The 26413-nt window shown below is 47.2% G+C and overlaps 1 protein-coding gene across 10 annotated transcripts in view; it reads left to right on the top strand.

The window, feature by feature from the left end:
• HIPK2 (homeodomain interacting protein kinase 2) overlaps window positions 1–26413 on the top strand; it is a 177627-nt gene that overhangs the window by 102503 nt on the left and 48711 nt on the right. For all 10 annotated transcript variants that reach the window (XM_070265103.1, XM_070265102.1, XM_023639815.2 and 7 more), the window contains 3 exons: window positions 22974–23097; window positions 23391–23510; window positions 25321–25407. In XM_070265103.1, coding sequence (XP_070121204.1) covers window positions 22974–23097; window positions 23391–23510; window positions 25321–25407 — 331 coding nt within the window. The remainder of the gene's footprint in view (window positions 1–22973; window positions 23098–23390; window positions 23511–25320; window positions 25408–26413) is intronic.

Raw genomic sequence — 26413 nt, 5'->3', positions numbered from 1 at the left:
ATAGCGCCTGTGAATGGTTAGGCTACAACCAGATATGAGCTTCTATAACTGTGGGAAGCCTTTCCAGTAAAGTTTGTATTGCCAGCCAGTGAACCGTTTGTAGCTGATAGAAAGTTTTCTTGCCGAAATAACCCATTCAAAGGTGATTTTTGAACTGTAGAAAAGCTACTCTGAATCTCAATATTCAAATTATAAATAAGAGAGTTGAGTGTAAGTATTGCTTTTAACATGAAGGAATGTATTGTGAAGCTGTAAACAGGTCTGTTTTAGAAGAGACTGAACCAGGTAACGCTGAGCTACATCCCTGTCTGACGATGGAGTCTGACAGGGGCAGGGAGAACGGAAGAAAGGCACGACGGGAAGAAAGGGCAGGAGAGAGACGCAATGCTGCTCTAGCCAACCAGAAGTGCACCGGCTGGAGACGCTCACACAGAAGGCCTGCATCGCAGGCCAGGACAGGGAGCAAAGAGAAAGCGGGATTCCTGCTGCAGAAGCTTTAGGATGACATGGAGGTGACATGACGATCATTTTAACCAGAGGCCTCACCTGGGACACCAGGAGCCCAGGGAAGAATCTCACTCTAGACTTAAAAGCTGCAGCCGCAACCCAGGGTCAGAGCTGGTTTACTGACCACAGCTCAGACCCCTGAGCCCAGGGCCTGGAGAACCTAGCAAAAGGGTGGACTTGAAAAAGATTGCTTATGGCTTGAGTACAGAAAGAATTGAATGCTCTTACATAGTGCCTGTTAAATCTTCAGCTGCGTGAAATGCATGCCTGAGCATGCTTACAGAGAGTTTGGTTTGAATGGTCTGCTTGTGATGCACGGCAGGGAAAAGGTTAGGAAAAGGGATATTCCCAGGAAAGAAGAAGAGCAGCAAGGGAAATGTGGACTGACTTCGTTAAGGTAGTGCTCGTCAGTAAAGTCCCTCCCAGCCCCCTTGCCCTGGGTGGCAGCAAAGAAACAGGGGCCCTCTTGTCTTTGGTCAGACACGTACTGTTGGCCTTAGTGAGAAATATGTCCACTGGTCAGCATCTAGCCTTCCTTGGCCAGGGTCCTAGGGGAGAATTATGCCCTTTTGCCCTAAGACATCCATTGTGTGTAATGGGCCCGTTTCTCTCCTGGACACCTGGGCTGCTGCACAGGAAGGCGATGGTTACTCAGATAATTTTCTGTGTTCTGTGGTTCAGATGAACACGCCTCCTTGACAAAGACTGGCAGTGCCATGACTGGGGACTGGCCTTCCAATATAAAAATCAAGCGTTTTAGCAACGTATGGGGTTCTGCCTGAAGAAAATTGCAGGAGGCAGCTGCAATAATGAGCTCTTGGAATTAGGAATGTACAAAACAAGATTTTCTCCAGCCTTGGAAGCATCTGCCAGCTTTACCCATTGGAACTCTCTTATCTCTACCTAGAATGAAATCCTTTATTAATAAGCCAAATCTGTGCTTCCAAAGGCTCTCCCCTGTCAAAACTTCTAGTATTTGGTTTGTAAAATAGATATTTCAGTAGTGTTGGCATGAGGTTAGTTTCTATGAAGAAAATTTTGTTTTTGCTTTCTCATTTCTCATGGAAATTATTCAATGAAAATAATTCAGTGGAATTGAAAAGTCTTGCTTCGTCACTTAATAGCCTGGTCATTGCTATAGGATACATTGAATGAATGAATTAAGCTTATAATTACATTTTTCATATATAGTGACACTCAGTTGATCTTTACCCCAATAAGTAAGGTGATCAGGTAGGAATTGCTCGTACTGTCTTGTAGCTGAGTAAACCTAGGCTCATAACATTTAAGTGAGTTATAACATTTAAGGAACACAAAGTAGGTAGGTGGTTAAGTGGGGTATAGAACTCTTAAAGGGCATCTAGAAGAATGGTGGCCAGTCACATGGTGTGAGACAAAATAAGTCGGCTGTGTTTTGGTGAGCACCTGTTATGACACTATGTTCAGCGATGTGAGTGTCCAAGGAAAGAAGATGCCACTGTCTTTCATCAGGAAGCTTAAAGCTTAACTAGAGAGCTCAAACTGCTACACCTAGAAACAATTAAGTTTAGTGGAAGGTGAGTGAAAGGAAAGAAGAGAGTTCTGGAATGTACCAAAGAACTTTGTGAGGGAAGAATTGAAACTGAATCTTGGGCAGAGATATGACTGTGTAGCCAGAGGCCAATGAGAGTGAGCGTCTAGCAGGCTGGGGACTGTGGCCAGGGATCATTTGATTGAAGGCAGATCGTGCAGGTCCTGTTTATATCTAGAGATGAGGAAGCTGAAGCTGAGGGCTGAAAGCTCAGCATAGGTAAGGCCTGAGGATTTGGACCAGTAAAGTGGAGAGTCGAATAGACACGGTCCGAAGGGACATTCCAGTCAACCCAAGCCACTCTGACAGCATGGCCTCCCATGCTAAGGCAAACATTGTCTAACAGAAGACTCGGTTCGGGTGATGCCTCCTGTGGAGTGGCAGCAGTGGACAAGTTGGGCAGAGCGCGGTCTGGGGCTCTTAATTAGGGCCGGAGCTTGGGTGAGTCGTGGAGGGACTGCTAACAGAGGTGGGAGTGGAACTGAGCTCTGAGGACGTTTCAGATTTGAGTAGGAAAGGGAGAAGGCATTTCAGACGGAGAAAGCAACACACACAAAAGTATGGGCTAAGAAGTGAAGATTCGGGCCTCAAAGAAGAGCAAGTTACAAATTGAACATAGAAACAAAATGGGATAAAGAGACGAGGATGGCTGCTGTGGGGCCTGGGAAGCCATTAGAATCTGGACTTCATGTGATAAGCAGATCTGGAGGAAGGAAATGGTATGATGAAAGCAGTTGTAGGAAAACAAGCCTGGCAGCAGTCTGTAGATAGGACTAGAAAGGGGGGAAGATTAGAGGCAGAGAGGCCAGCCAGGAGACTGTCAGTAATCTGGGTGAGGCCATGGGAGTACTAAGAATGAAGCGGAAAAAGTGACAATGAGGCCCATTCTGAAAAGAAAGCAGAAACCTGAGTAGTAAAGGAAGATGTGATGGGCAAAGATGACTCTTGAGGGTCCTATTTTGGAGCTGAAAAAATAATGGTTCTATTGGGATAACTGGGGTGGCTTGGAAAGGAACCCCATTTTGGAGGGGAAGGTGATGGTTCCATTTGAGGCATCCAGGTAGAGATACTTTGGTCTTTGAGAACATGGACCTAGAACCCAAGGAGAGGTTGGAGCCCGGTGTGCAGCTGGCTGACTGATGATGTCTGACAGGGAACCAGTCCCAAGGGAGGTGGCCAGGGGGCCAGAGCAAGGAAGCAAGAGAAGGAAGAAGAGCCAGCGAAGGGAGAGAATGGTGGGAGAAGTCAGTAGAGAGCCAGCCAAACACATTACACACCTATAGGGGTTTTGAAAGTGAGTTGGAGGACATGAGGGTCCATCATCAGAGTGGAGGCTGAGGATGGGAACTGAGCAGAAGGCCAGTGGATCTGCACAGGAGGTCAGTGGTGGTGGTGAGCAGTTTCTCTAGTTTCCTTCGAGTGGGCCTCCCCATCCAGCATTGAATTATCCACCGGCCTCCTGCCTCCCTGCCCCGGAGCCTTCTCAGCTCTAATTGGTCCTCCAGGGGCCTGTCAGGAGAGTGCTCTTTCTAAAATCATAATCATAATCAATTAATAGTTATGGTTCTAAAATACAGATCTAATCATGCATTTTAAATTGGATTTGTGAGTTACTTTGGAATTGAAGGAAGGTGGTGTAGACTCTGCATGCGAGCAGTCTGCTGGTGGAGAGGAGGAGAGAGTGTTAATGAAAGGGAGGCAGGAACAAGCAAGGCTGCTTGAAAAGGAAGGAGGAGGGAAGGGGAAGCAGAGGAGAGGAAATGAGCATGTTTGAAGCAGCAGCAAAGCAGACTTTGCAGTGTGGGATCAGGTGAACCCGCCAAAGAGGAAGACAGATTGCTCCGCGGGTCACTCCTCCCTCTCTTCAGCAACCTGGAGGGCCGCAGGCGGGCGGCACCTCCTTGTCCAGCAGAAGGCCTCTCCCGAGAGGGCTCCTGTGAACTCTACCAACCACCAAAGGAAAGACTGATATTTGCTTATTTATCCTAAGTTGCTTCACCTGCTCTTGATTTGATTGCCTTCTCCATACTTCCCTGCACTGTTTCCCTGGTTTGCGTGTGTCATGACGTGGTCCCTTAACTCAGTGTGGTTTATTACCGTTAACTCTGCACCTCGGGGGTGCTTGGAATTCAGCAACTGGCTCATCAGTACTTCAGCTCCAAGCTGAGGACCCTCATTCCTAGAGACACTTTCTTATCCAAGTGCATTCCTGTCTTCCGTTGCTCTTTGTGGCCTGTGAATGTGCAATTGCATGTGATTGGAAGGAAGCGTTAATAGAATCCTAGAATCCTGGTGTTAGCAAGGACAATAGAATCACCCCGTCTGACCTTCCATGCACAGGGAGCCCCTTCGCCAGCTTTTGTTTAACTTATTAATAGCTTTTCTCCTGATTTAAACTGTTCCCAAAAATAAATATTGGGTGGGTGATCCAAGGAGTGGTTTCAATTGATATTACCAGGACTATCAGGATGAGCACGCTTTTTTAAAAAATCAGAATTTTGTTGGACTGACAAGAATTTGCAACTTGTGAAACTTGGCCTTCCTATCCGAGTTTTCCCTCTCTTGCTCATCGCTCCCCATTGCCTCAGAGACAACATGGGGTGCTTTCACAGGGGAGGCCAGTGGGACCCAAGGACAGGCTCAGTGAGGCCTCAGGCCATAACAGGGCCTCTGCAAGGACTCCACTCCTTCCTAAATGCAGTTAGCAGTTCCACAGATGTGTTTTTAATGCTGTTGAACTTGAGGAGCCTCATTTGCAGAGCAGCAACTTTTATGTGTATCCCGGGGCATTAAACCTATGTGAACGTGGGCCCATCAGGTCTCTGCGCCACCGGGACCCTGTTTTGCGTCTTTGTCATTCAACACACCAGGTTGCACATACATAAAACTGTCCCTTCGTGATTAAAGTCAGTCTTGGGCGCCGAGGGAGCATGGTTTGCTTTCCCCCACCTTTGGGCAGGAAAAACCACTGTACTGGTGGAAAGGCTTTGCTAACATCATACAGAACGGGGGATTTCCGTCACACAGGTCAGCTAGTCTGGGCTGTGCTTCTAGAAGCAGTGCTGTCTTTTTTCCTTTGCTCGCTCACCACCTCTCAGTGGCCGTCTCTAACCGAGGCTGAGGCCTCCTTCCGTAGGTCTGTTTGTCAGACCTTCACGGGATGTGGTAGCAGTGTGGGAGGTGTGACTGGTCCCATAAAATCTCCAAACCCGCTGTCCATTTTACAGTCCTCAGTACCGCATTTTCCAGTTCTTGTGTTTAGAGACAAATGCCCCTGTGTCTGCACTTTCGGAGCGAAGGAACTAAAGAATAGCTCGTTGTCTTACCTTGGGCCGGGGCACCGGGAGGGCGGGGCTCATGGTTGCTGCCCTGGTGTTGTTGCCCCTTACCCACTCCACCCTGGCCCGTCGCGTCCCTTCCTTGTTCTCTTGAACATTCCTTGTGTAGAACAGTCCTTCTGCCTCTGCACCTTTACTTGCACTGTTTTCCAAACTGCAGCCCCTCTCTCTTCTCTGGACTCAGAAGTCTGCCCGCCCCTAACAGTCTTATTAGATTCTACCTCCTTGAATTCTTCCCTGTTCTTCGCAGCCTGGAGTGAGTCCACCAGAGTTTAAGCTCCGTGACTGCAGAGATGGTCTTGTTCATTGCCAAATACTCAGTGCCCAGCACATAGTAGATGCTCAGTAAATATTTGTTGAATGACAGACAACGGTTGCTCTCTGTAGACTTCGCTGGCATCTAATACATACTGCTTGTTGGTATTCATCTTTCTATACATGTACACCTGACGCTAAGCTTCTTGAGAACAGAAACCATGACTTTATGTCACCGTCTAGGAAAGGAACACATTAGGAGCTCAATAAATACTGGTGATTGAGTGACTACGTAATCACTCAGTAATGTTCTCTGAGCGCGGGGTGGGAGTGTGTCTTTCTGCTGCTCTGTTCTATAAAACCCCTTGAGTGGCATTTTAAGCAAGCACAAGGGACCCCCCCTCCTCCCACCAGCACTTGACTATTTAGGAAGGATATTCCTAAGAGTGTGATGCTGTTAACATTACATTCCCCTTCCAAAAATTTGCAACAGACTGTGTAGAATTGTTCAAGAATCAGTTATCCAGTGGTTGATTAGTTAATTCCTGAGTAAGCCATTCTGAAAACTGATTATAATCCTATTTCAAATGGAGAGTTGGGAGAAGGCCAAAAAAGGGTATATTATTGTATCTTGTAGGAGGGAAGAATCCGGCAGATATTCACTGAGTTATGGCGCCAGAGCCTTCCTCTCTTCTGTTATTGTAAATTATTGTTATAGCAGAAGCCAAATCAGCAAAGTGAGCCTCCAGCCTTCACTTCCTCTCGGCTGAGGTCTTATATAATGAAGACCTTCATAAACAAACATTGCATGAACTTAATGTAGGAGCTCTCCTGTTAAAGTTCATGCTGTTTAATGTAAAGTGGAATAATTGTTTTATATTTCTTCTAAGTTCTGAGGGATCCCTTGCTTCTGGGGTAGCTGTTTACTAAAGCTTTTTCGTTTAATAAAGAAAACTAGTTTTATACCCTTCAAAAGTCCCCAATATACATCTGCAAACAGTGTACTCTCCTAGGGGATGCAAACTCAAACGCCTGCAGGGCCAGGCAGGTGAAGTCCATGAGCTGGTGAGGACGCAGCAGGTGACACACACGTGCGCCATTTAAGAGGCAGCACTTCTCACCCCAGGTTAATTGTTGCCAAGCACAAACGTATAGCCCAGAGTTGCGCAACTTTAGACTTTCAAGAGAAGCTGGAAATCTGAACTTTTGTCACCTGATTTCTAAATGTTAATAACTAATTCAAAAAAATATTTTAATTCTTTGCAGGCCAAATAGTTTATGTCTCTGTGTTGGATGCTTCCTGTGGGATAGGAGTTTGAAACTTTTGTTCCATCCCTTCAGGCCTTCCTGTCTTTGGGCACTCGGAAGTCCTCCTCGGGTGTTATTTTCATTGAGCCACCTCCCTTTTTAAGGGAGTGTTGAAGTGATTCCCATCCAGAGTGTCTGCCCGGCAGGGAAGGGACCAGATGGAGTGTCTGGTACAGTGCTGGGCACCAGGCAGATGCCTGACTAAGGCTTGTTGAAAGAACCAGTCTCAAACTTCTTTGGCGTGATCCCTCCTCTCTTCGAGAGATGGCCACATGCGGGTATTAGTTATCTATCGCTGCTTGATGAATGACCTCAAAACTCAGTGGCTTAAAGCAACGATAAACAGTTACTATCTCAGTTTCTATGGGCCAGCTTGGGAGCAGCTTGGCTTGACAGTTCTGCTCAAGTTCTCTCGGGAGGCTGCACTCTTCTGAGGACTTGACTGGGCTGCAGGATTTTCCAAGGCAAGCTGGTGCTGGCGGTTGGCAGGGGGCCTCAGCTCCTTGCCGTGGGGCCTCTCCATAGGGCAACTTGAGTGTTCTCACAACGTGGCCTCTGGATTCTCACAGAGCAAGTGATCCAACAGAGAGCAAGGCGGGAGCCACGACATCTTTTATGACCTAATCTCCAAAGTCACGTGTCATCATATCTGCAGTATCCTGTTAGTTACACAGGTTTGCCCTATTCAGTGTGCGAGGGGACCACACAAGGATGTCAAATACCAGGAGGCGAGGATCACTGGGGGCCATCTTGGAGGCTGGCTGTACAGCTGTGCTCACAATAGACTCTCGGTAAATCCTTTTTAAACAAATCATCCAACAATGAGAGTAGTTTTTCAAAAAACCTAGGGGAATAACATATCATAGTGATTTGTACCTAATATTCCTCCCATTTACTGTTGTGTTCTTGAGATCAACCTCAGAAATTAAATATCCTATTTTTGTCTTCCCTGAATGTGTCTAAAATAATTTTTTAAACATAAATTTAAAAATTCTACCTGTTTCACGTCTTAGACTGATAGACACAGGTGTACCATCTGCTTTTCAAGGAAATTCTTTCAGTTACTGCTTACCTCTGTCTGCTTCACAGGCTATTCCTTGTTCTCATATTCTCTCAGTTGCCTGAGATGACACTTTTCTGCTAAACCTAATGTTTTTTTAAAGATCTGAAAAGAAAATCCCCAAGAAGTGGCACCCTGACCACAGAGTAGTACCCCCTTTGATATATTGATAGCACTTGTGAAGACAGCCCCCAGAGATTCTCTGGGGCCCTCTGTATTGGTAGGAGAAGGGTGCCAGTTAATCAGAGGCATGAGACAGGGAGAGGGGTTACTCCTCACAGTATCCATTTCTGGAAGCTTCTTTCCAGTCTCCCCACCCCAACTCAAACAGTAGGACTGAGTGGCACTGCTGATGCTTCCAAACACACACACACCCACCCTCGGCTACACGTTGCCATTGCCCCTTCAAGACCACCCTTAATAGCCATTTTAACCCGATTTCACCCGAATAAAAACGTGAAGAGGAAGGAAAGGTGCCCCAATGTGATTTCCCTTAGGAAAATCCCCGCCGGTTGCTAGCGCTTATTTGTTCAATAAACAAAACCTTAGGCTGGGAATTGAAGGTCAACACAAGTAGAATCCGTGAGCGTGTGCCCGTGCTCCGGAGCCGAGCAGCGTCTTCTGTGCACCTGGGAGGGGCTGGCATCACCCCACCCCCACCCACTCCGCCTTGGCAGTGGTCACCGAGTCAGGGTGTTGGTAAATGGAAATGAAATGTATAATTCATAAGGCGGCGAGGTGGCGTGCGATCTGTGGAGGGGGGTGGTAATTACAGAATTGAGAAATGAGGCTGCAGTGCGTAAGTAACCTTTCTAGGTTAGAGGCTGCTATGATAGATGGCCTGCATTGTTCTCTTTCTGACCTTTTTCTGAACTTCCCCTTAGAAGAACAGAGGAAATACAGTTCTGCCTTTTCCCATATTGTTTTTGAGTAATACCTTTAGAGGCCAGCTTTTAGCATTTCTTTTCTTCTGTTTGGGGTTTTGTTCCCCACCCCCCAAGCTTTGCTGCTTCCCATAGAAAAATCTAGTCACTAATTACTTTATCCCAGTATTAATGGTGGATACAGAGGCTACACAAATATTTGTCCCTACTGAACACAATACATATTGGGAAACACAGGGAAAGAAGATACCCCTGCAGCCTCCTTTCCCTCCCTCTGCCCCACCCACCCCCAGCCGAGCAAGACAGTCCTGGGAATGGTCCTCAGAGATGATGATCCCGACAGGCCGATGAGAAATGTGTGGGGTGTGGCTGCTCAGTAGGAGGGAGGACAGAACCACTGGTGGACCCTAAGCTCCGGCTTGCAGAATAGTCATTTTAACCAAACGTTAAGGTGCACGCAGGAGCGATGCTCACTCACGGTTAAGCTATTGATGCAATCCCAGGGAAGAAAGATAACAAGGATGGAGAATGTGTGCCATGTGTCTTTCATCAGCCTTTTCACTGTGCAACCCGAAACACTCAGTGTTGTCCCATCTACACGTCCCTCCTCCGGTATCGACTTCCTGGTCTGAATGGTGAGTCCCCAGTGATGGCCTGTAACTTTGGGCTCTGTGATTATCTGAAGTCTTTCAGCCTCTGTAAAGCCAGGGAACCCCAGAAGAGGGAAGATGGAAGACTTCCGTTTCATCTTCACACAGGTTAGCATTGTCAAAGAGTCAAGCAGAATTGTTCCACTTAGCCTCAGAATGGCATCTAGAGTTGAGTCTTTGGGATGTTTGGGGTTATTTTGTTTCTTGAAAAACTTTTTCTGAGGCCGAATGAAAAGGAACTAGACAGTTCTGTGTCAGAGCCTTTCGAACTGGGGACAGAATTTGGTTAGCTCAGTTTAGGTTGTTAACACTAGTTGAACACCTGCTGTGTGCAGAGCAACACGGCTGCACTCAGGAGCTGAGCACTTCCTTAGGATGCAAATATAGGTTCTTTCTCCTGAAGGAACTTTCGATCTCATGGGGGATCCAGGGCAAGTCTAAATACATACATACAAAGACCTACTATGTAGCTGACGCTCTATAGAGGCTAGCATGACAAGCAGCCACTCGGTTACTTTAAGTGATATTTCAAAACTTTTCTTCTTTGGCAATAAAGAAACTTCACACCAGTGATGACTACCATTCTTTCAAACATCCATTTAATTACTTGTAATTTTTTTAGTTGAATTTTGAAAATCTCTCTACTGCCTTCTCTCTTCCTGTCTCCACCTGTTATTTTTTCTTCATCTCCAGATAGTTTCTCCTTTTTCACTCACCACTCTTCAGCTTATATATTTTTTAAAGATACAAACATCCTATGTCAAGCTTCTCCCGTTAAAAACACGTAGAGCTTTATGGGTTTCTGTTCAGATGTCCCCATGGAAATCCACATTATCAGAGAAGAACTTCTTAGAAAGAGTTTGCTTCTCCCTACCCTTTCTCCTTCCTTAAAAATAAATACATACATACATGAATCCATAAACAGTAAGAAATCGCTGTTTTTACTTCTTCCTCAGATGATCGCTTTGGTTCAGCAAACGTCTGTGTATCCAGCATTTCCTGTGTTCTTGCACAGTGCTTGGTGGTAGGGAAGGAAGATAGTGATACCATAGCCCCTTCCAGCTCGTGAGTGTGAAGCGTGACAACCCACATCTGTGGAGGACCCCCCACCCCAAGATTCTTTGCTGGGTGCTGCAAGGTGTACAGAGATAAATAATACACAGTTCGCCACCTTGAGATGCTTCCAGTCTCATTGAGGAGCTGATTATAGATTATTCTCGTCTTAAAAGATAATAACTATCAGTGCAAGGGTGAGTGGAAGCTGAATCGGCAGTGGATGCAATTCGCGTTGTAGGAACTTAGACTAGGAGAGAGCCTCAGGGAGAGAAGAGTTCTGGAGGAGGCAGAATTTGAGCTGAAAGCCTGGAAGGCTCACACATAGCCAGAAGGGGTGCTCTCCACAGAGGCCAGCTGGAGGAGGTGGGGAGGGGATGACCGGGAGTGTCCGGGGCCTCCTCCTTACCACTCTGATGAGTCTAGAGGGTTCTACACTGTTTCCTCCCTTTCTCCCACCAAGTAAGTCTCTTCTTCCTTCTTCCCTCCCTCCCTCCTTCCCTTTCTTTTTACTCTGCCTCTTAGTTCCAACTGCTGTGTGTTTGTGTGGTAACTCCCTGATTCCACACGCTGGTTTGTGCACTTGGCTTGAGGAGCGTTCAGTGCTCAAGAGAAGAGAATGAACATTTTGATCTCTTTTGCTGAAGCCTGCTCCATTCCGAAGGCAAGGTCCAAGACTCCCAGCTCCTGGGGTAAAAAGAGGCCCCATTGTTAGGATGAGAAAAACAGTTTATTGGAAGATGGGGCAGTGGTATCCTAATCTGGGGGGACAACTTACTCTCCATCCCCTGACAGAAACATCTTCTGTGCTCTCCTCTGCGGTTTGCTGTGGGTTTCTTGTAGTGAGGTTCAGCGGCCGTCCCTGGTGGGTTTCATCCCTCTGTCCCATAGGAGATGAAGGTTCAGATGCCTTTCAGATCACTGTGTCTGCTGCACTCCAGCACCCCCTAGTGTGAGCTGTGAAGAGCCAGCTTAGTTTTTCCTCCATGACCCAAACAGACACAAGAAAGCAAATAGGATTTTGGGTTGATTTTTTGTTTTTTGGGTTTTTTCGACTCCGTTAGGAAAAGTTGAATGTTGGACGGTTTTCCCTAAATAAGCTGCCCTTGGCTGAAACTGGAATTTCTGCCCATTTTGTTTGGCAAAACTCTCCTGTTCCTAACTCACGTGGAAGAAACAACCAGCCACCCTGGGAGCTCCCTCCCTGTCTTGACCATGGCAGCTCTGTCGGGCCGTGGTTAAGTCCACTCTGCGATGTTTCCTGCTGTAGAACTGGGTGACGGCCGTGCCCTTGGTCCCCTTCTGCAGGTTTGGTCTGCTGGCAAAGCCGGAATGGTGTGCGCCTCCCCAGGGAGCAAGGCCAGCCTCATCCACCTGGCTCCTCCTCCCTTGCTCACACCTGCTGCTTGGAGACGGGAGGCATCCCGTGCTTCCTGGGTCAGAACCTGCTCCATCCGCTGGGATGGCTTTTGGCTTCACTTGAAAACTTGTTTAGTTAGCGTAATAAAGGCCTTCGGCCCTTCTTTCTCAGTAATTCTCTATCAACAGCGCCATACAGAGAAGAAGCCCTCCTCTGATGACATGGGAAATAGCCCCGTGGCTGCAATGGAAATTCACCCTCCAATATGTGTTTGGCATCTTTGCTCAGTGGATTCTTTTTCATATCTCAGGTTTCTGGCTTCTGCTCTCTCAACTGGTGCATCTCCAGTCAGTGACACTGAATGCATCTCCCTTTCAAACAAGGAGCAGCTTTCCATCCTTAGTCCCTGTCTCTCTTATCCCAGGCCATCAGCCATAATGAATGCCTCCCGATTTAGTCCCACAAGCCACATAATCAGATGGTGCTGTAGGGAAGGAAAATTCTCCCTGGATGAACCTCGTCTTTGCTAAGAGTTGGGAACTCCAGGGCCTCCCCAGTGCAGGCTCGGGGACCCCAGCAGGAAACCATCGTGATTCCTCAGCCTTGTGTTGTTTCATTTGTTCATCCAACAGACATTTTTGAGTGCTCACTGTGAGCCAGTTGAAGCTAAAAGTTAACCAATGAGAAGTTTCACATTTAAATCGATGCAGTTGCACATAAGTTGGTAATACTGTCTTGGTGTGCTTTCATCTGGGGTCAAGGGTGAGCCTGGAATTAATTGATTAGGTGAGAGAAGCCAGCTTTTTCCCCGACCTGACATCTCATTGTCACTCTGTTGGTGGGTGACGTATCGCCACTCTGAATAAAGGGAAGGAGCTGTGTTACCGTTGATCCACAGGAATTGAAATTCCAAATTCCCTCCCAGTGCAGAGAAAAGAGGAGTGGCCCCAGGAAGCTGAAAGGTGACCGCAGGTGACAGTGTGACTTGGGTTAGTCCTTCCTGGCATTGGCAGGCTTCCTGGGGAAGCTCTAAATGTGCAACAGCTCCAAACCTCAGTTTCAGTCAGCAGACTAATAACAAAGCAGAAGAAAAACAATCAACAAAAGGAACTAAAAAGAATGCCTGTGGTTTTGTCTCCTTTCTCTCTCAGCCGCTGGCTCATTTTCCCAGCTCCCGGCCTTTGTGCAGAGTCCCTCTTAATTTGGGCTGGAACTGCCGTGTAGCCCACCTGTTCAGGAGCCTGCCTCCGGGCAGAGGGCAGAGCCCAGCTGAGGCTTGGGGTCCACGCCGCTGATGCACACACACAGCCATGCAGGCTGCATGTCACCACGCATGCGGAGAGGGGATGGGGTATGGGAGGAATGCAAGAGGGGTTTTGTGATGCCAACCATGTTGTGTTTTTCACCTGGCTGGTGGGGACACTGGATCTGCTTTCTGATAAGTCATGGAGCTATACTATACGTTTTTGTTTTGTGCACTACTTTGTCTATGTTATCTGTCACAATAAAAAAAAATAAAGATTAAGAAAAACTTTAAAAAAGAACCTGGAGCAGTAGATGTGTAAAAGGTGTTGCTCTATGTAGATACATGCAGACAACTGTGATTCCGTTTCCCCGGCTGACGGATGCTTCTACAGACGTTTATCAAGCACCTACTTGGGCAAACAGTACGAGCATAAATCCTGGTGATATCATAGTCCTGGTGGGTGGTAGGAAGCAAGACCAGGCTTTCTCCAGCAACCCTTGGCTTCATGGTAAAGGCACCAGAGAACAGACTGGGAGATACAGGGCCACCAGGCTGGTGACTGGAAAAATAGGCATAATGCATGTCAAGAGGGTGAGGAATTATAGAATTACAGGGCATGTGAATATCTTTGAAATGACCCATTGTGGAGACCAAGCTGATTCTTCCTAGGAACATTTCTCATTGAGATTTACTAGGAATTTAGAGGCTGGCATGAGAAGAAGCTCAGGATATCAGAGAACTGATTTCCAGTTTACACCAACATCACTGGAAGCCTTTGGAGATTATATTCAGTTAGGTTCTGGATCTAACGTTTTCTTCTGGTATATCAGCAAGAAAGGTAGATCTTGATTCCGCACTTTGCAGATCTGAAGCAGTACTGGGAACCTAGGATCAGCATGGCAGGGGGATATATATATATATTTTTTTTTAGTGCACACTAGGAAAATCTTCCTCAGAGCCAAGATGTTCATTGCCAATGCAAATCAAAAAAACTACCTCTCTGATTTTAACATTATACTGGAAATGGCCAGTTGAATCAAGGAAGCCAGCTTCCTTTGGGAGACTGTCCAAGTGGGGCATGAAAATGATGTCAACATCTAGACTAAACTGTGATTAAATATAATCAACCTTCCATATGGATATGATGATTCCTTCTGATGCCTTGAGCATTTCTATTAGCTGGAGATATTCAATTATGACAGAATCAGCACCAGTGAGCGTCTTGAAACGATCCTCATCAGCACACAGTTTGATGGACATCGGTGGTGGCTGCTAAAGTAGAACTTCTAGAGTATGTCTGCAACAGTTTTGCTGCATGTGTAGCATCGAGCCGGACCCACCCACAGGCAGAGTGTGGTGTCTTTCGTAGGGCTCCTTTGGGAGTCAGAGCCTTGCTCCTGGGTAGCAACTCTCCACCACAATGTCATCTTCGGCTTATTAAGGGCAAAACTACCCTGCTGTGGAGCATGTATAGAGATCTTAGGGTCCATGGTGTTTGGTTAGGCCATTACAAGAGCAGACATTCTCCTTATCACCTTGGCTCAGTGCAAACTGAGACAATGAGTGGGCTCCTGGTCAACCTCACCCTGTATTTCATTCCTGGAGCTCCATCCCTGGGCCCGTTTGTCCTTCTTCTCATCTGCTCAGTACCCCAGTCAAAGACAAAGCTGTTTCTCTCATACCTCCTGTTTACTAAGAAAGCTGTGTCTTTTTTAAAATCAAATCCCAGGCTGGCGGTGGTTTAGCCACACTCAGTCGCTGTTTAGATCTCCGCTGGGTCTTCCTGGGTCCCCAGACACGCTATGAGTCTTTTAGGGATGCTGCTCCCTGTTTTCCTAGTAGGCCACCCTTGGTCAGAGGCTGTATTCTGTCTGTTTGGCTGCCCCGCGGTGCTCTCCAGCCCTCACCCTTCAGGTTGTCCTCTGTGCTGATCCCTCAGGCTTTTGGGTCCAATTTCTCTAAAGTAGCCTCTTCCTAGTCCTCAGATTCCTGCCGCCATCCTTGGGTCCTCTGTTGCTTTGATGTAATCCCTGGTCTCCCACTCCTGGTCTTCAGCTCAAATAGTGGCTCAGAGCTCATGTCAGCATTTCCTAGTCTCCTTATTTTTGCAGTGGAAACATAAGATTTAACAACCCATCTGAAATACAATTTTACATTTTGATTGCTTCTGCCCCAGCCATACTGAGGTTACTTTCAATCTACATATATTTGTGGGAACGGGCTTTTTCACTGCAGTTCAATTCAAGTACACCTTATAATATCAGTGATTATGAAATACCATGGACTAATAGAGTGTCTTGCTTCCAAGGAGTTCAAACTGCTTTATAATCCTACCAACCATAATTTATCTTCATAAGCTGCTGTAGAGTCAAGAAAAAAAGTGAAATTAATAATCATATTTTATAGATGGTGAAATAAAAACTCGGAGAAATTGAGTAACATTTTTCCAGAAATGCACAGTTCTTCCTGTGCTCTGATTAGTGTTGCAAATTTATTGCCCAAGTTGGGAGTGGCTGTGAACCTTGCCCTTGCTTTATTAGGGGACTGCGTAGATGAGCAGGACATTGACTCTGGTCTTACTGGCCGAGGAGGCTGGCTGAACCAGAGACTGCACCATGAAGGGGAGTGCAGTTTAGGGCCGTGCTTCCCTGTGCAAGGAAGCAGGGGGAGCTGGCAGGCAGTTTTCCTTCTAAAGCTAGATGGTAGGGACTTGGTTGTTAATATTAATCTTTGTACCTTTTTTATGTAAATAAATGAAACAAATGTTTAATATGTACACTTCAATATATTTATACAGCTTTCCTAATGTTTCAACTTATAAGGAGGAAAATGGGCTTTAAAAATGAGGAAAAGGGATGCTCTGTTTATTTAATTGTTGTCACATGGACCTAGAGATGTTATAGATAAGTGACTTAGTATCTGTGGATTGCCTGCTCTCTGCCAGGCCCTGTGCTAGGTGCTTCCTGCGTTGCTCTGTTTAATTTCATCCTCATACCAGCCTCAGGAAGTAGGTGTACAGCTAGAACCTGACGGCGCTGGATTCTGCCTGTGAGCACAGGGCTCCGAAGCGCATGTTCATTCCCGCTCGACTTGTATGGTCTCCACACCTCTGTGGGAAGTCATGTCCCCACAGGGCCACATGATCTGGACGTGATCTGGGGACACCCTGTCAGCTCCATGTGCTGTCAGGAGAGCTAATGGAGCAAAATATCAAAGCTTCAATAATTGATGTGTTGAAAATGATAGTTGCTTATTCTTTTTCTATAAAAAAATAGAATTCTCAAACCTCCTGCTATGAAAATGTTGGAAAGGAACAATCTTTCTCTTTCTTGGGTGCAAATTTTGTCTGACACTTCATGTATGTTTAAAGTATTTTGATGTCCCAAAATAGCAATGAGGAGACTCTGGAAGATGATTCTGTGGGGTGGCGAATGAAGGATGAATCATTAGCAGAACCTGGGCCATTCTGAGCCCAACAGGAAGGGCCATTTCCAAGCCAGCAGTCCTACCTGCTGTGGAACTGAACTGAGACCAGAAACGGCCCCCATGGAAGAAACTGGAATGGGATTTTTTAAAAAGAACGTAAACTTTGAAACAGAAAGGCCAAGTAGCCTGCCTCTTGTTATAGGAGGTGTTGCCAAGGAGATGGTGCCAGCTTCGGGTAAAACTGGTGCCTGCTGAGGGTGTGGGGTTGAAGCAAAAAGATTCATTCCTTCTATAGATGTCTAGTGAGCACTCACCATGCCACCGGCACTGTGCTGGGTGCTGGAGACATAGCAGGGACGTGAGCGATAGAGGACGTGCACTCATCCTGCCCTGTGCCTGGAGGCCACCCTCACCTGTCCCCTGACCAAGACTCAGCTCAAACTTCTCCTGGGAAACCCTCCCTGCTTTGCCTCTCCTCCCCCAGGTAGTCCCTCCTTCGCGTCCTGGGCACACACCCGGCACGAAGCATGCCTGCATGCTGCTGCCTCCAACTAGACCATGCACTCCTGGAGGAGCCATAGGAACTGGTTTATTTTTCCATCTTCAGCACCCAGCACAGTGCCCAGCACATAGTAGGAAATGGCAGTTGAATATTCGAATCAGCGAGTGAATGAGTGGAGCTTGAACCAAATTCTGACTTAGAATAACCATTGGTGAGAAGGTTTCTTCTTCACTGGAGAGTAGACATGCTTCAGGTGGACTAGACAAAAAGAAACGGACTTTCGACTGGACTTTGAACTTCCCAGAACTCAGAGCCCTGTGGACTTAGCGGAACAGGGACAAGGCATCTGCAGGATCTCAGCAGAACCGTCTCTGGTCCCCCAAGGATCACTGACAGGCCAGAGAGAGAAGTGCCTGCTTTACCCAGGGGCTCATGGGCTGGGTGTTGAGCAGATATTTATAGAGCATCTACTGTGTGCCAGACTGGGGATCGAAAACGAGTGAGAGACAGACCCTGCCCTTTACAAGTGGGGGGCAGATATTTGAACATGTATTTAGAATACTAGGTGTTCAATTAATATTTATTGGACCTGTCTGGTTCTTCATGTTTATATCTTCATCACCTGGTATAGCAGCACAGAGAAAGTGGGCAGGGTATGTCTGAGTAAGGAAATAGGGAGGGGAGAGGGGCAGGCCGTGTCAGAAATACCATCAATGTATTGTGTGTGCAGAGAGGAGGACACATCCTTAGGGGTGAGGGAGAGTTTCAGAGTGAATTGGAAAAGGTTGAAAGCAAAGGCAGGAGACCAGTAGGCGATTACAGCAGAGGCCTGGATTGAAGCCGCAGGCTCGAACTAATAGCAGTGGGAGCTGAGTGGGGTAGTGGCTTCAAGAGAGTTAAGAAGATATAAGCTCTAGACGCCTAAATCTCAGAGGCCTTTGCCCGGCAGTCCTGACCCTGCATTTTCTGGTGCCACCTCCAACCACGCCTGTTACCCTCTCTGGCTTTTTTGCTTTTGTGAGCCACCTACAGACAGGTATCCTCTGACTCCCAGGGCTAGCCCTGCACAGGTGAGTGTGCGCCGCACGCTCTCCCCCATCTCTGGGCCTCCGCTCCTGTGGTTCCCGCCCGCCTGGAGGCCTTTCTTCCTCACACTAAATCCTGCACCCTCGTGCCGAGCTTCCACTCCTTGATGAGGATTTACCTTTCTACTCCCTGTTTACACTGCCTTAGCACTTTCATCTGAATCACATATTTCAGCACTTTCTTATATTTAATAAAGGTTTATTCAATCAAGCTTTGATTGAGTGGCTACTAAATGCTGGGCACTGTGCTGCCCTCATGGACTCAGCAGGGGGAGACAGACAGTAAGCAGGTTATTGGGAAAGTGCTGTAAAGTGACATTTATGGCACTGTAGATGGAGACTAACTGGTGTCAAGGGAGGCCTGTCTGTGGCGGTGACAATTTAGCTGAGGTTTGAAGGATGAGAAGGAGGCAGCCATCTGAGAGCCAGTGGGGAGAGCATTCGAGGCCGAGGCAACAACACTGCGTGAAGGCTCTTGGTCCAGCAGGAGCTTGGGTATTCTGGAAACTGAAAGGAAACAGACGGGACTCGAGCTTATTGACCTAGGAGGGTGGACTGAAATGACAGTGGAGAGCTGGGCAAGTCCCGGTCCTGGGGGTCCCTGTGGGCCATGGAGGGATTTAGATTTCATTCTAAGTGCCGTGGGGAGCCTCTGAGGGCTTAAAGCAGAGGGAGTGTGACCTGCTCGCTTTGGCAGCTATAGGGAGAGTGGATTGGAGGAATGAAGACGAAGCGGAAAGACTGGATAGGAAGCTCCAGGGGTGAGATGGGGTGGCCAGGGCCAGAGTGGTGGCCGCGGGGGTGGAGAATCAGACACCAGTCTGAGATAAACTTTAGAGCTGGCCATTTTCATGGATGGGGTAGTGAGGACGAGAGAGAGAGAGAGAGAGACAGAGAGAGAGAGAGAGAGAGAGAGACAGAGAGAGAGAGAGAGAGAGGAATCAGATCATTCCAAGGTTTCTAGCACAAGTAGCTGCAGGGGCAGGGGTGGGGCCTAGGGGTAAGGGTCTAACTCCATTTAGTAAAACAAACAGGCAGAGGGAGGAAAATGTTTGAGGGGGGTGGGGAGGAGGGCAGAGGAAAACAGTTCCCTTGTAAACACACGAAGTTTGATGTGGTCATGAGACATTCCCATGGAGATGTCTGGCCATCCAAACATAGCTCTGGAGCAGAGAGAAGTCCAAGGTGGAGACAGACATTTGGAAATAGAAATAGAATTTAAACCTGGGGGAGTGGATATGATAAGTAATTGGTTTCCTAGGGCTGCAGAAACAAGTACCACAAAATGTGTAGCTTAGAACAACAGATGGTTGTTCTCTCACAGTTCTGGAGGCTAGAAGTCCAGAATCAAGGTGTTGGCAGGACCGTGCTTCCTCTGAAGCCTCTAAGGAAGGCTCCTTCCTTGCCTTCTCTAGCTTCTGATGGTTCCAGGTGTTCCTTGACTTGTGGCAGCATCACTCCAATATCTGCCTCTGTCTTCAGATGGCTTTCTTCCCTCTGTGTCTGTGTCCAAATTTCCTTCTTCTTATAAGGACACCAGTCTTACTAGATTAAGGGCCCACCCAACTCTGGTATGACATCATTTTAGCTAATGACATCTGTAACAACCCCATTCCCAAATAAGGTCACATCCTGAGGTACCAGGGATTAAGACTTCAACATGTCTTTTGAGGGGACACAATTCAACCCTTAACAATTACCTAAAACAGTGATGAAGAGAGAGGAGAGAAGGATCCTAGGACTTTGCCATCATGGAGCAGTTGGATAGAGGAGGACAAGCCACCAAAGGAAACTGACAAGCCACAAGCAGAGAGACAGGACAAACATGAGAGTGTGTGGTGTCATGAAAACCAAGACTGAGTGTTTCAAAACGATGGTCAACTGTGTGAAGGAAATGTGGTTCTTGGGTCACAGAGCTGAGACACTGACCAATGGATGTGACAACGTGGTCACTGCTGCTCCTGACAAGCACAGCACCTGAGTGGAGCAAGGGTGGGAGTCTGGTCAGCAGGGTGAGAAGGTGATGTGAGCAAAGCGGTGGAAACCGCTGGAAATTCCCCTTCAGAGATTTGCCTTCGGAGGGAGAGCAGAGAAACAGGGCAGCCGCTGCAGGGAGTGAGGGGTCAGGAAAGGCTTGATGTTGGTTGTGGTTTGTTTTGTTCTTGTGTCCTGCTTGATTTTTTAAAATGGGAGATGCTAGAGCATGTTCGTGTGCTTCAATTAGCTGTGCTTTGGTATCTGTGTGTTTGTGTTGTGTACGTTTTGTACTCAGCTTCACTTGTCACCTATGTTTTAGGGGGACCCCTCGGGGACAGGACTGTGCCTTCTGTTTCATCTCCCAACTATCTAGCCTGACGCTTGAACATTTGTTCATTATGGTCACAGCAAGAAAAAATACTCTGCTGTACATATCCTGGTACCATGAATGGCTGCCATTTCATTTTCTAGTGGAAAATGGACTAAGAGCGATTTTCATGTAACGTCAGTCAGTGATGCTCCTGTCTGGTGTTTCTTGTCAAAGAACATCACTGAAGTGCCCTTTGCTTGGAGCCTCATTTGTTGGATTCTGCCTCGCACATCATCAAGGAACAGAAGCTGGGAAATGGGTTTGCATGGGTTCCAAATGGCCTGTGTAGGGGCATGAGAACCAGTTGATTAACCGGGTAGGAAGGGCAGCCCATGGTCAAGTCCAGAGATGTCCCTGTGGAACCAGACCAGCCTGTTCCTAAGACCCAACCTGGAGACTGGAGTGTCCAGGCTGCAAAGGGCGGGGGTACAGGTCACAGGAGTGGGACAGAGGTGCAGAGGTGCTTGACTCTGAGTCAGCAGCCTGCTGAAGGGGGGCCTTCTCCGGAACCAGGGCCAGAACTCTTGGAAGAGGCCTGAGACTACATGTGAGAGGAGGCAGGTGGACTCATCTGACTCTAGAACAGAGAGGCAGAAGGAAAAGCAGGTTCTGACACATATGTAATACAAGTGTGTTGTTTTCTCTGTAATATTCTTTTCAGATATTCCCTTCTTTTCCAAGGGATGTGTTTTTTTAAATAAACCAAAACCATCTCTACAGAGATTTCATTGCTAGAGGCAACCTGCAATAATCTCATCAATTACACACAATGATCAGGTGACTCTGGGAGCCCTGGTGTGTGTGGGCAACCCTGGACACAGTGACGTAGGCCAGTTGTGGGGGGTGAAGGCCCCATGACGCAGGACAGTCCAGCAGTGATGTGTCATAAAACAACCACAGGCATCCCAGTCATCAGGGCCAGGGGCAACAGCAGCCTACCGTGTCCCCCAGAATGGTTAGCAACTGGGATTGGAGGAGACACAGCCCAAAGAGAAGGGGAATTGCAGGCTGCTGAGGACGCCCAGCAGTGAGGGGACAGGGACAGCGAAGGCCCAGCAAGTAGCACCGAGGCAACTTGCTCCCCGTCCGCAGCAGTGACTCTCTCCTGGGCAGCACCAGTCTTGGATTTTAGGCAAAGTATGTCTTGCTGCCCAGACCGATGACTGTGGCACTCTGGAAGCAGCCAGCAGCAGTGCTGAGGTTACATTTAAAGAAGCAAGCTGGGGAGATACTCTTTCAGTGGGGAAAACTTCAGCTGGGAGCCCCAAGACAAGGGGAGGAGCTTCTGATCACACCCTCCTCCCTCCTTCACGCTAGGTGGGTGAAGATAAGAAGGTCTCCCAGCTCCCTCCACTCCCACTCCAGGCTGCTGAAAGGGCAGGAGAGTAGAATCTTCTTGCATTGCTTAATCAACTAGGACATTTACAGAGAAAACAGAAGTCGGGTTACTGACTACATTATCAGCAGAATGCCTTGAGCTACATTTTTAAAAAATAAAAGCTGTGTTCATATCTCATACTTTGAACTTGGTTTTCTCCAAAATGTACCCCTACCTAATCATGACAGATTCTTAGAAAAGAAGATGCGCTCTGTGGTCTGTTTGGTTTTGATTGCCAGCTACATGTGAAATTTCCTTTTGAGCTTAGGTGATTTCCTTCAGAAGCTCCAGCATGTAACTTTGTCTATCATGTGAAGGGACATAACTCCTACAGTCAGAAATGAGTTTGTAATGGAATTCCGATAAATACCCAGACTATATATTCATGAACAGGGTTCTTCTACATGTAATATTACAGAACTTCTTAGGAAATTGACTTTTTAGAACCTAATGAAAAAAAACAGTGTTTCCTTGGGAAAGTGTGGTACAAACTGAAGAAAGGGATCGGTGGCATGAACAGATATTGGATTTCATCCTGTTATTCTGGGTGGAGGCAACTTGTTTTGTATATTACTGAAAATAGAATACTTATATTTCAGAATTCCTTTGTAAAAACCAGGCATCCTGTAAAGATTGGTTTCCCAGGTTTTCAGCTATAAAAGATAACTTGAGTTCCTCTAAAGTGGTTATTAGCTCATCTGGCTGGACTGTAAGGGTAATGAAGCCCACAGACGTGGTTCCAATAGATGCAGGTCTCTTCTAGAGCCATGGACCAACCTTCGTCTCAGCCAGCCATCCCATCTGCCAGGGCTCCCTGCTAATGGGGAGGACCAACCCAAAAAACGGGGGACTCATTGCAACGCAGCGCAAGAACCACAGGCCCTTCAGAGGGGGCCAGTGATGGTATCCCAGGTTTGAAAGGTAGGATTTGATGTAGAATTCATATAGAAAAAGCTGCCTGCATTTCTGAATTGCTAATGATTTCTTCCGTTCTTCCTCTTCAGGGCCCCTGAGATCATCCTTGGTTTACCATTTTGTGAGGCAATTGATATGTGGTCCCTGGGCTGTGTCATTGCGGAGCTGTTCCTGGGCTGGCCGCTGTATCCAGGAGCTTCCGAGTACGATCAGGTGAGGCCAGGTAGCACAGGCACTCACTGCAAGCATGAATCCTTCATGTGGATTGCACCTCATTTACAACACGGCGTGTGGATGGGGTTTTGGGCTGTGATGCTGTCTCCTGAACCTTGCTTCTCTTGGACCTCACGATTCTTTCTTTCTTCCTCTTTCTTTTCCCTTTTTCTTTGATTACTTCTTTCCTTCCCTATAAAATTGTCATTTTTCTCAAAGGCACTAGCGCCATCAGTATACCATATGTACAGTGACAGGAGAAGCCCTGACTTCATTCTCATCTTTTCTTGCAGATTCGGTATATCTCACAAACACAGGGTTTGCCAGCTGAATATTTATTAAGCGCAGGGACAAAGACAACTAGGTTTTTCAACCGTGACACAGACTCGCCGTATCCTTTGTGGAGGCTGAAGGTAGGAAGAGCACGCCCTCTGATCTCGCCGACGCCCAGCACTCAGGGAGGAAGGGCACAGTCCGATTAGTGGGGGCTTTTGCCATCAGCACGTTGATCCTGGATCTCCCCTTGATTCAGTCAGCGACATGGGGAGGGGCGACTGTTGTTGATAAGTACACGGCATGGATGAATTTGAATGTGCAAAAGCAGCACTTTGCTTGGCCTGCTGCCGCCTGCAAAGCTCAAGTCCCAAGCTCTGATTGTTAAACTCCCAGGATTTAATCCAGTAAACCTTGATGTCCTGTCTGGTTTGTGCTAGACAGAGAAACGAATCACCCCTGCCCTCAGGGAGCTCCCAGTCCAGAGGGAGACTGAACGCATGCAACACGCCCTCGCCCCCCAGAACAGTGCCCTATTCCTGGTAGGAACAGAGTTTGGGAGCCAAGAGTGGGGAGCCTTTCATACTGCCCGTGGCAGAGGGCCCGGGAAGAGCATTTGAGCTTGGCCCTGAAGGACGAAGAGGGTCTTCCTGGCAAAGGAAACGCGTAAGCAACGTGGCAGCCGAGGCCAGGGGAGGCATCTGATGGTCCCAGCCGGCAGGCGGTGTAGCGCATCATTGCACGCTGGATTGCACACCGTAGACTCGGGTGGTTTTATTTCACGGAAACATATTTTGCTTTCACTTTGATCTGTGCCTAGTAATTAAAATTAATGCATTTTCCTGGGAAGGAGAAAATAACACAAGTCTCAAGTATGTTTTATGTCCATTTTAGGTATTTCTTTTTTTGCAAGAGAGTGGGTGGGTGTGTTTTTGACAGAAACCACCGCCAAATTCTAATCTGATTTAAAGATAATGTGTGGCCAATAGTCATAAGAGATTTAGAAAAGAAATCTGGGAGCTAAGCAAGCTCTTAGGCTATTGATGGCAGGGCTGGGGTTTGGCAACTGTGAGGGTGAGTTGCTCAAGGTCAGGTCCAGTAACAGAGTCTCAGGTGAAAGAGGGTGAGGCCAGGCCCGGCAGGGTTCACTTCCGTGTCTTAGCTGAAAGCCTCAGTCCTACTTGTCCGGCCCTTCCCGTGCTCAAGGCCTGGATCTTAGCAGCTCCAGGTGTGCTGTCCTTGAGTGAGAATTTGAGGGTTAATTACCTGTGATCGTGGATGACAAACCCATGGTGATTGGAAACAGCAGCTTCCTAGACAGAGGCAGAAGTGGGAACCAATGTGTGGGCCCAGGCCCAGGCAGAGGGACCACACAGAACCCAGACCAGGAGCCCACGACCCCTCACTGGCCATATGACCGTAGCAAGCTCCTTAAGCTTTCCACTCCTGGTTCTCTCTCTGGAAAACGGGGTGGTAATCGTCCTACCTAGCATGGTTGTGAAGGATATTAAATGAGTTCATGTGCTCTAGAATAGTGCTGACACATAGTGAGAGCTATACATATATCAGGGTTTGTTAAATTAAAATTTTAAAACGTGCAAAAGGGCTTCTGCTTTTCCACATAGGGAAACTTACCTTATCCCTTAAACTTAGAGAACAATGTAAGGTTAACAGAAATGTGGCTTATCTTACTCATCTTAGAATCCTCTGGACCGGACTCAGAACAGGCCCCTGACAGGTGTTCATGGGAAGGACAAAAGCGGGATGAGTTGGTGTGGAGGTTGAAAAGAGAAAGTAATTAGTGTGCAAGGCACTTTAAGAAGAGTCAAAGTCTGCTTCTCTGAAAGGTGGGAAAAAGACCCTCCGTGAGGAGCTGCAGCTTGAGGGCTTGCGTCGCAGTGACTAGGAAATAATTCACGTTACCAACTGGCCTTTTCCTCTCTTGACCAGACACCAGATGACCATGAAGCTGAGACGGGCATTAAGTCCAAAGAAGCGAGGAAGTACATTTTCAACTGTTTAGATGACATGGCCCAGGTAAGCTCCATGGGTGAGTATGCAGTGTTAGCCCCTTCAACAACCAAGCACAGCAAGACTTCTGCGAGAGTAATATAGGAAGGGAGTAGAAATCCACATTGTTCAACTGCAGTGGTTGACCTTGACCTTAAACAATGGTATGCCAGCCTCAGTAAGAATACCATTTGGTTTGTGGGACATTTTTAAAACCTATACCAGCTCTTTAAAAATAGCTTCAGTTTATTGGTTCCCATTTGTAAAATAGTACTGGCCACTCTTACTGATGCTTTCATGAGAAGGATTCAAGCCCGTTAGGACGTTTGAGTTTAATGCCCATGATTCAGTGTATTAGTTCCCTAGGGCTGTCGTAACAAGGTACCACAAACTAGGTGACTTCAGACCATAAACATTTATTCTCTCACAGTTCTGGAGGCTAGAAGTTCAAAATTAAAGTACCAACAGGACTATGTTCCCTCTGAAGGCTCTGGGAAGAAACTGTGCCTCTCTCCTAGCTTCTGGTAGCCCCTGGCAAACCTCAATGTTCACTCACCTGCAGCTGGGTCCCAATCTCTGCCTTCTGCCCATGGCCTTCAGCCCTGTGTTTCCTCTTGTCTCTGTGTTCAAATCTCCCTCTTGTTTCTCTTAAGAAGACATCGGTCACTGGATGTACGGCCCACCCTACTCCAGTATTCACTCATTTTAACTTGATTCCATCTGCAAAGAGCCTATTTCCAAATGAGGTCACATTCACAGGTACCAGGGGTTAGAACTGAAACATACCTTTTGTGGGGACACAATTCAGCCCACTTCCCTCAGTCTCTCTCAGCTCACTGAAGGGACCAGAGACTCTCACCTTTCTGCCCAGAGAAAATTCTAGAACTTCAGCTATTTTTAGTGTAAAGACTAGTCTAAATCAGGGCAACCCAAAGTGAGTTTTTCTTAAAAGCAATGAGAAATAAAGCCATAGACCAATGAACACTTAGCACACCTCTTACTGAAGATGAGTGTAACCAAAAATCATGATTCT

Source organism: Equus caballus, chromosome 4, assembly GCF_041296265.1.
Source record: "Equus caballus isolate H_3958 breed thoroughbred chromosome 4, TB-T2T, whole genome shotgun sequence".
Classification (NCBI taxonomy): Eukaryota; Metazoa; Chordata; class Mammalia; order Perissodactyla; family Equidae; genus Equus; species Equus caballus.
Note: the sequence above shows the minus strand (reverse complement) of the source record. Positions and strands in the feature narration are given on the sequence as shown.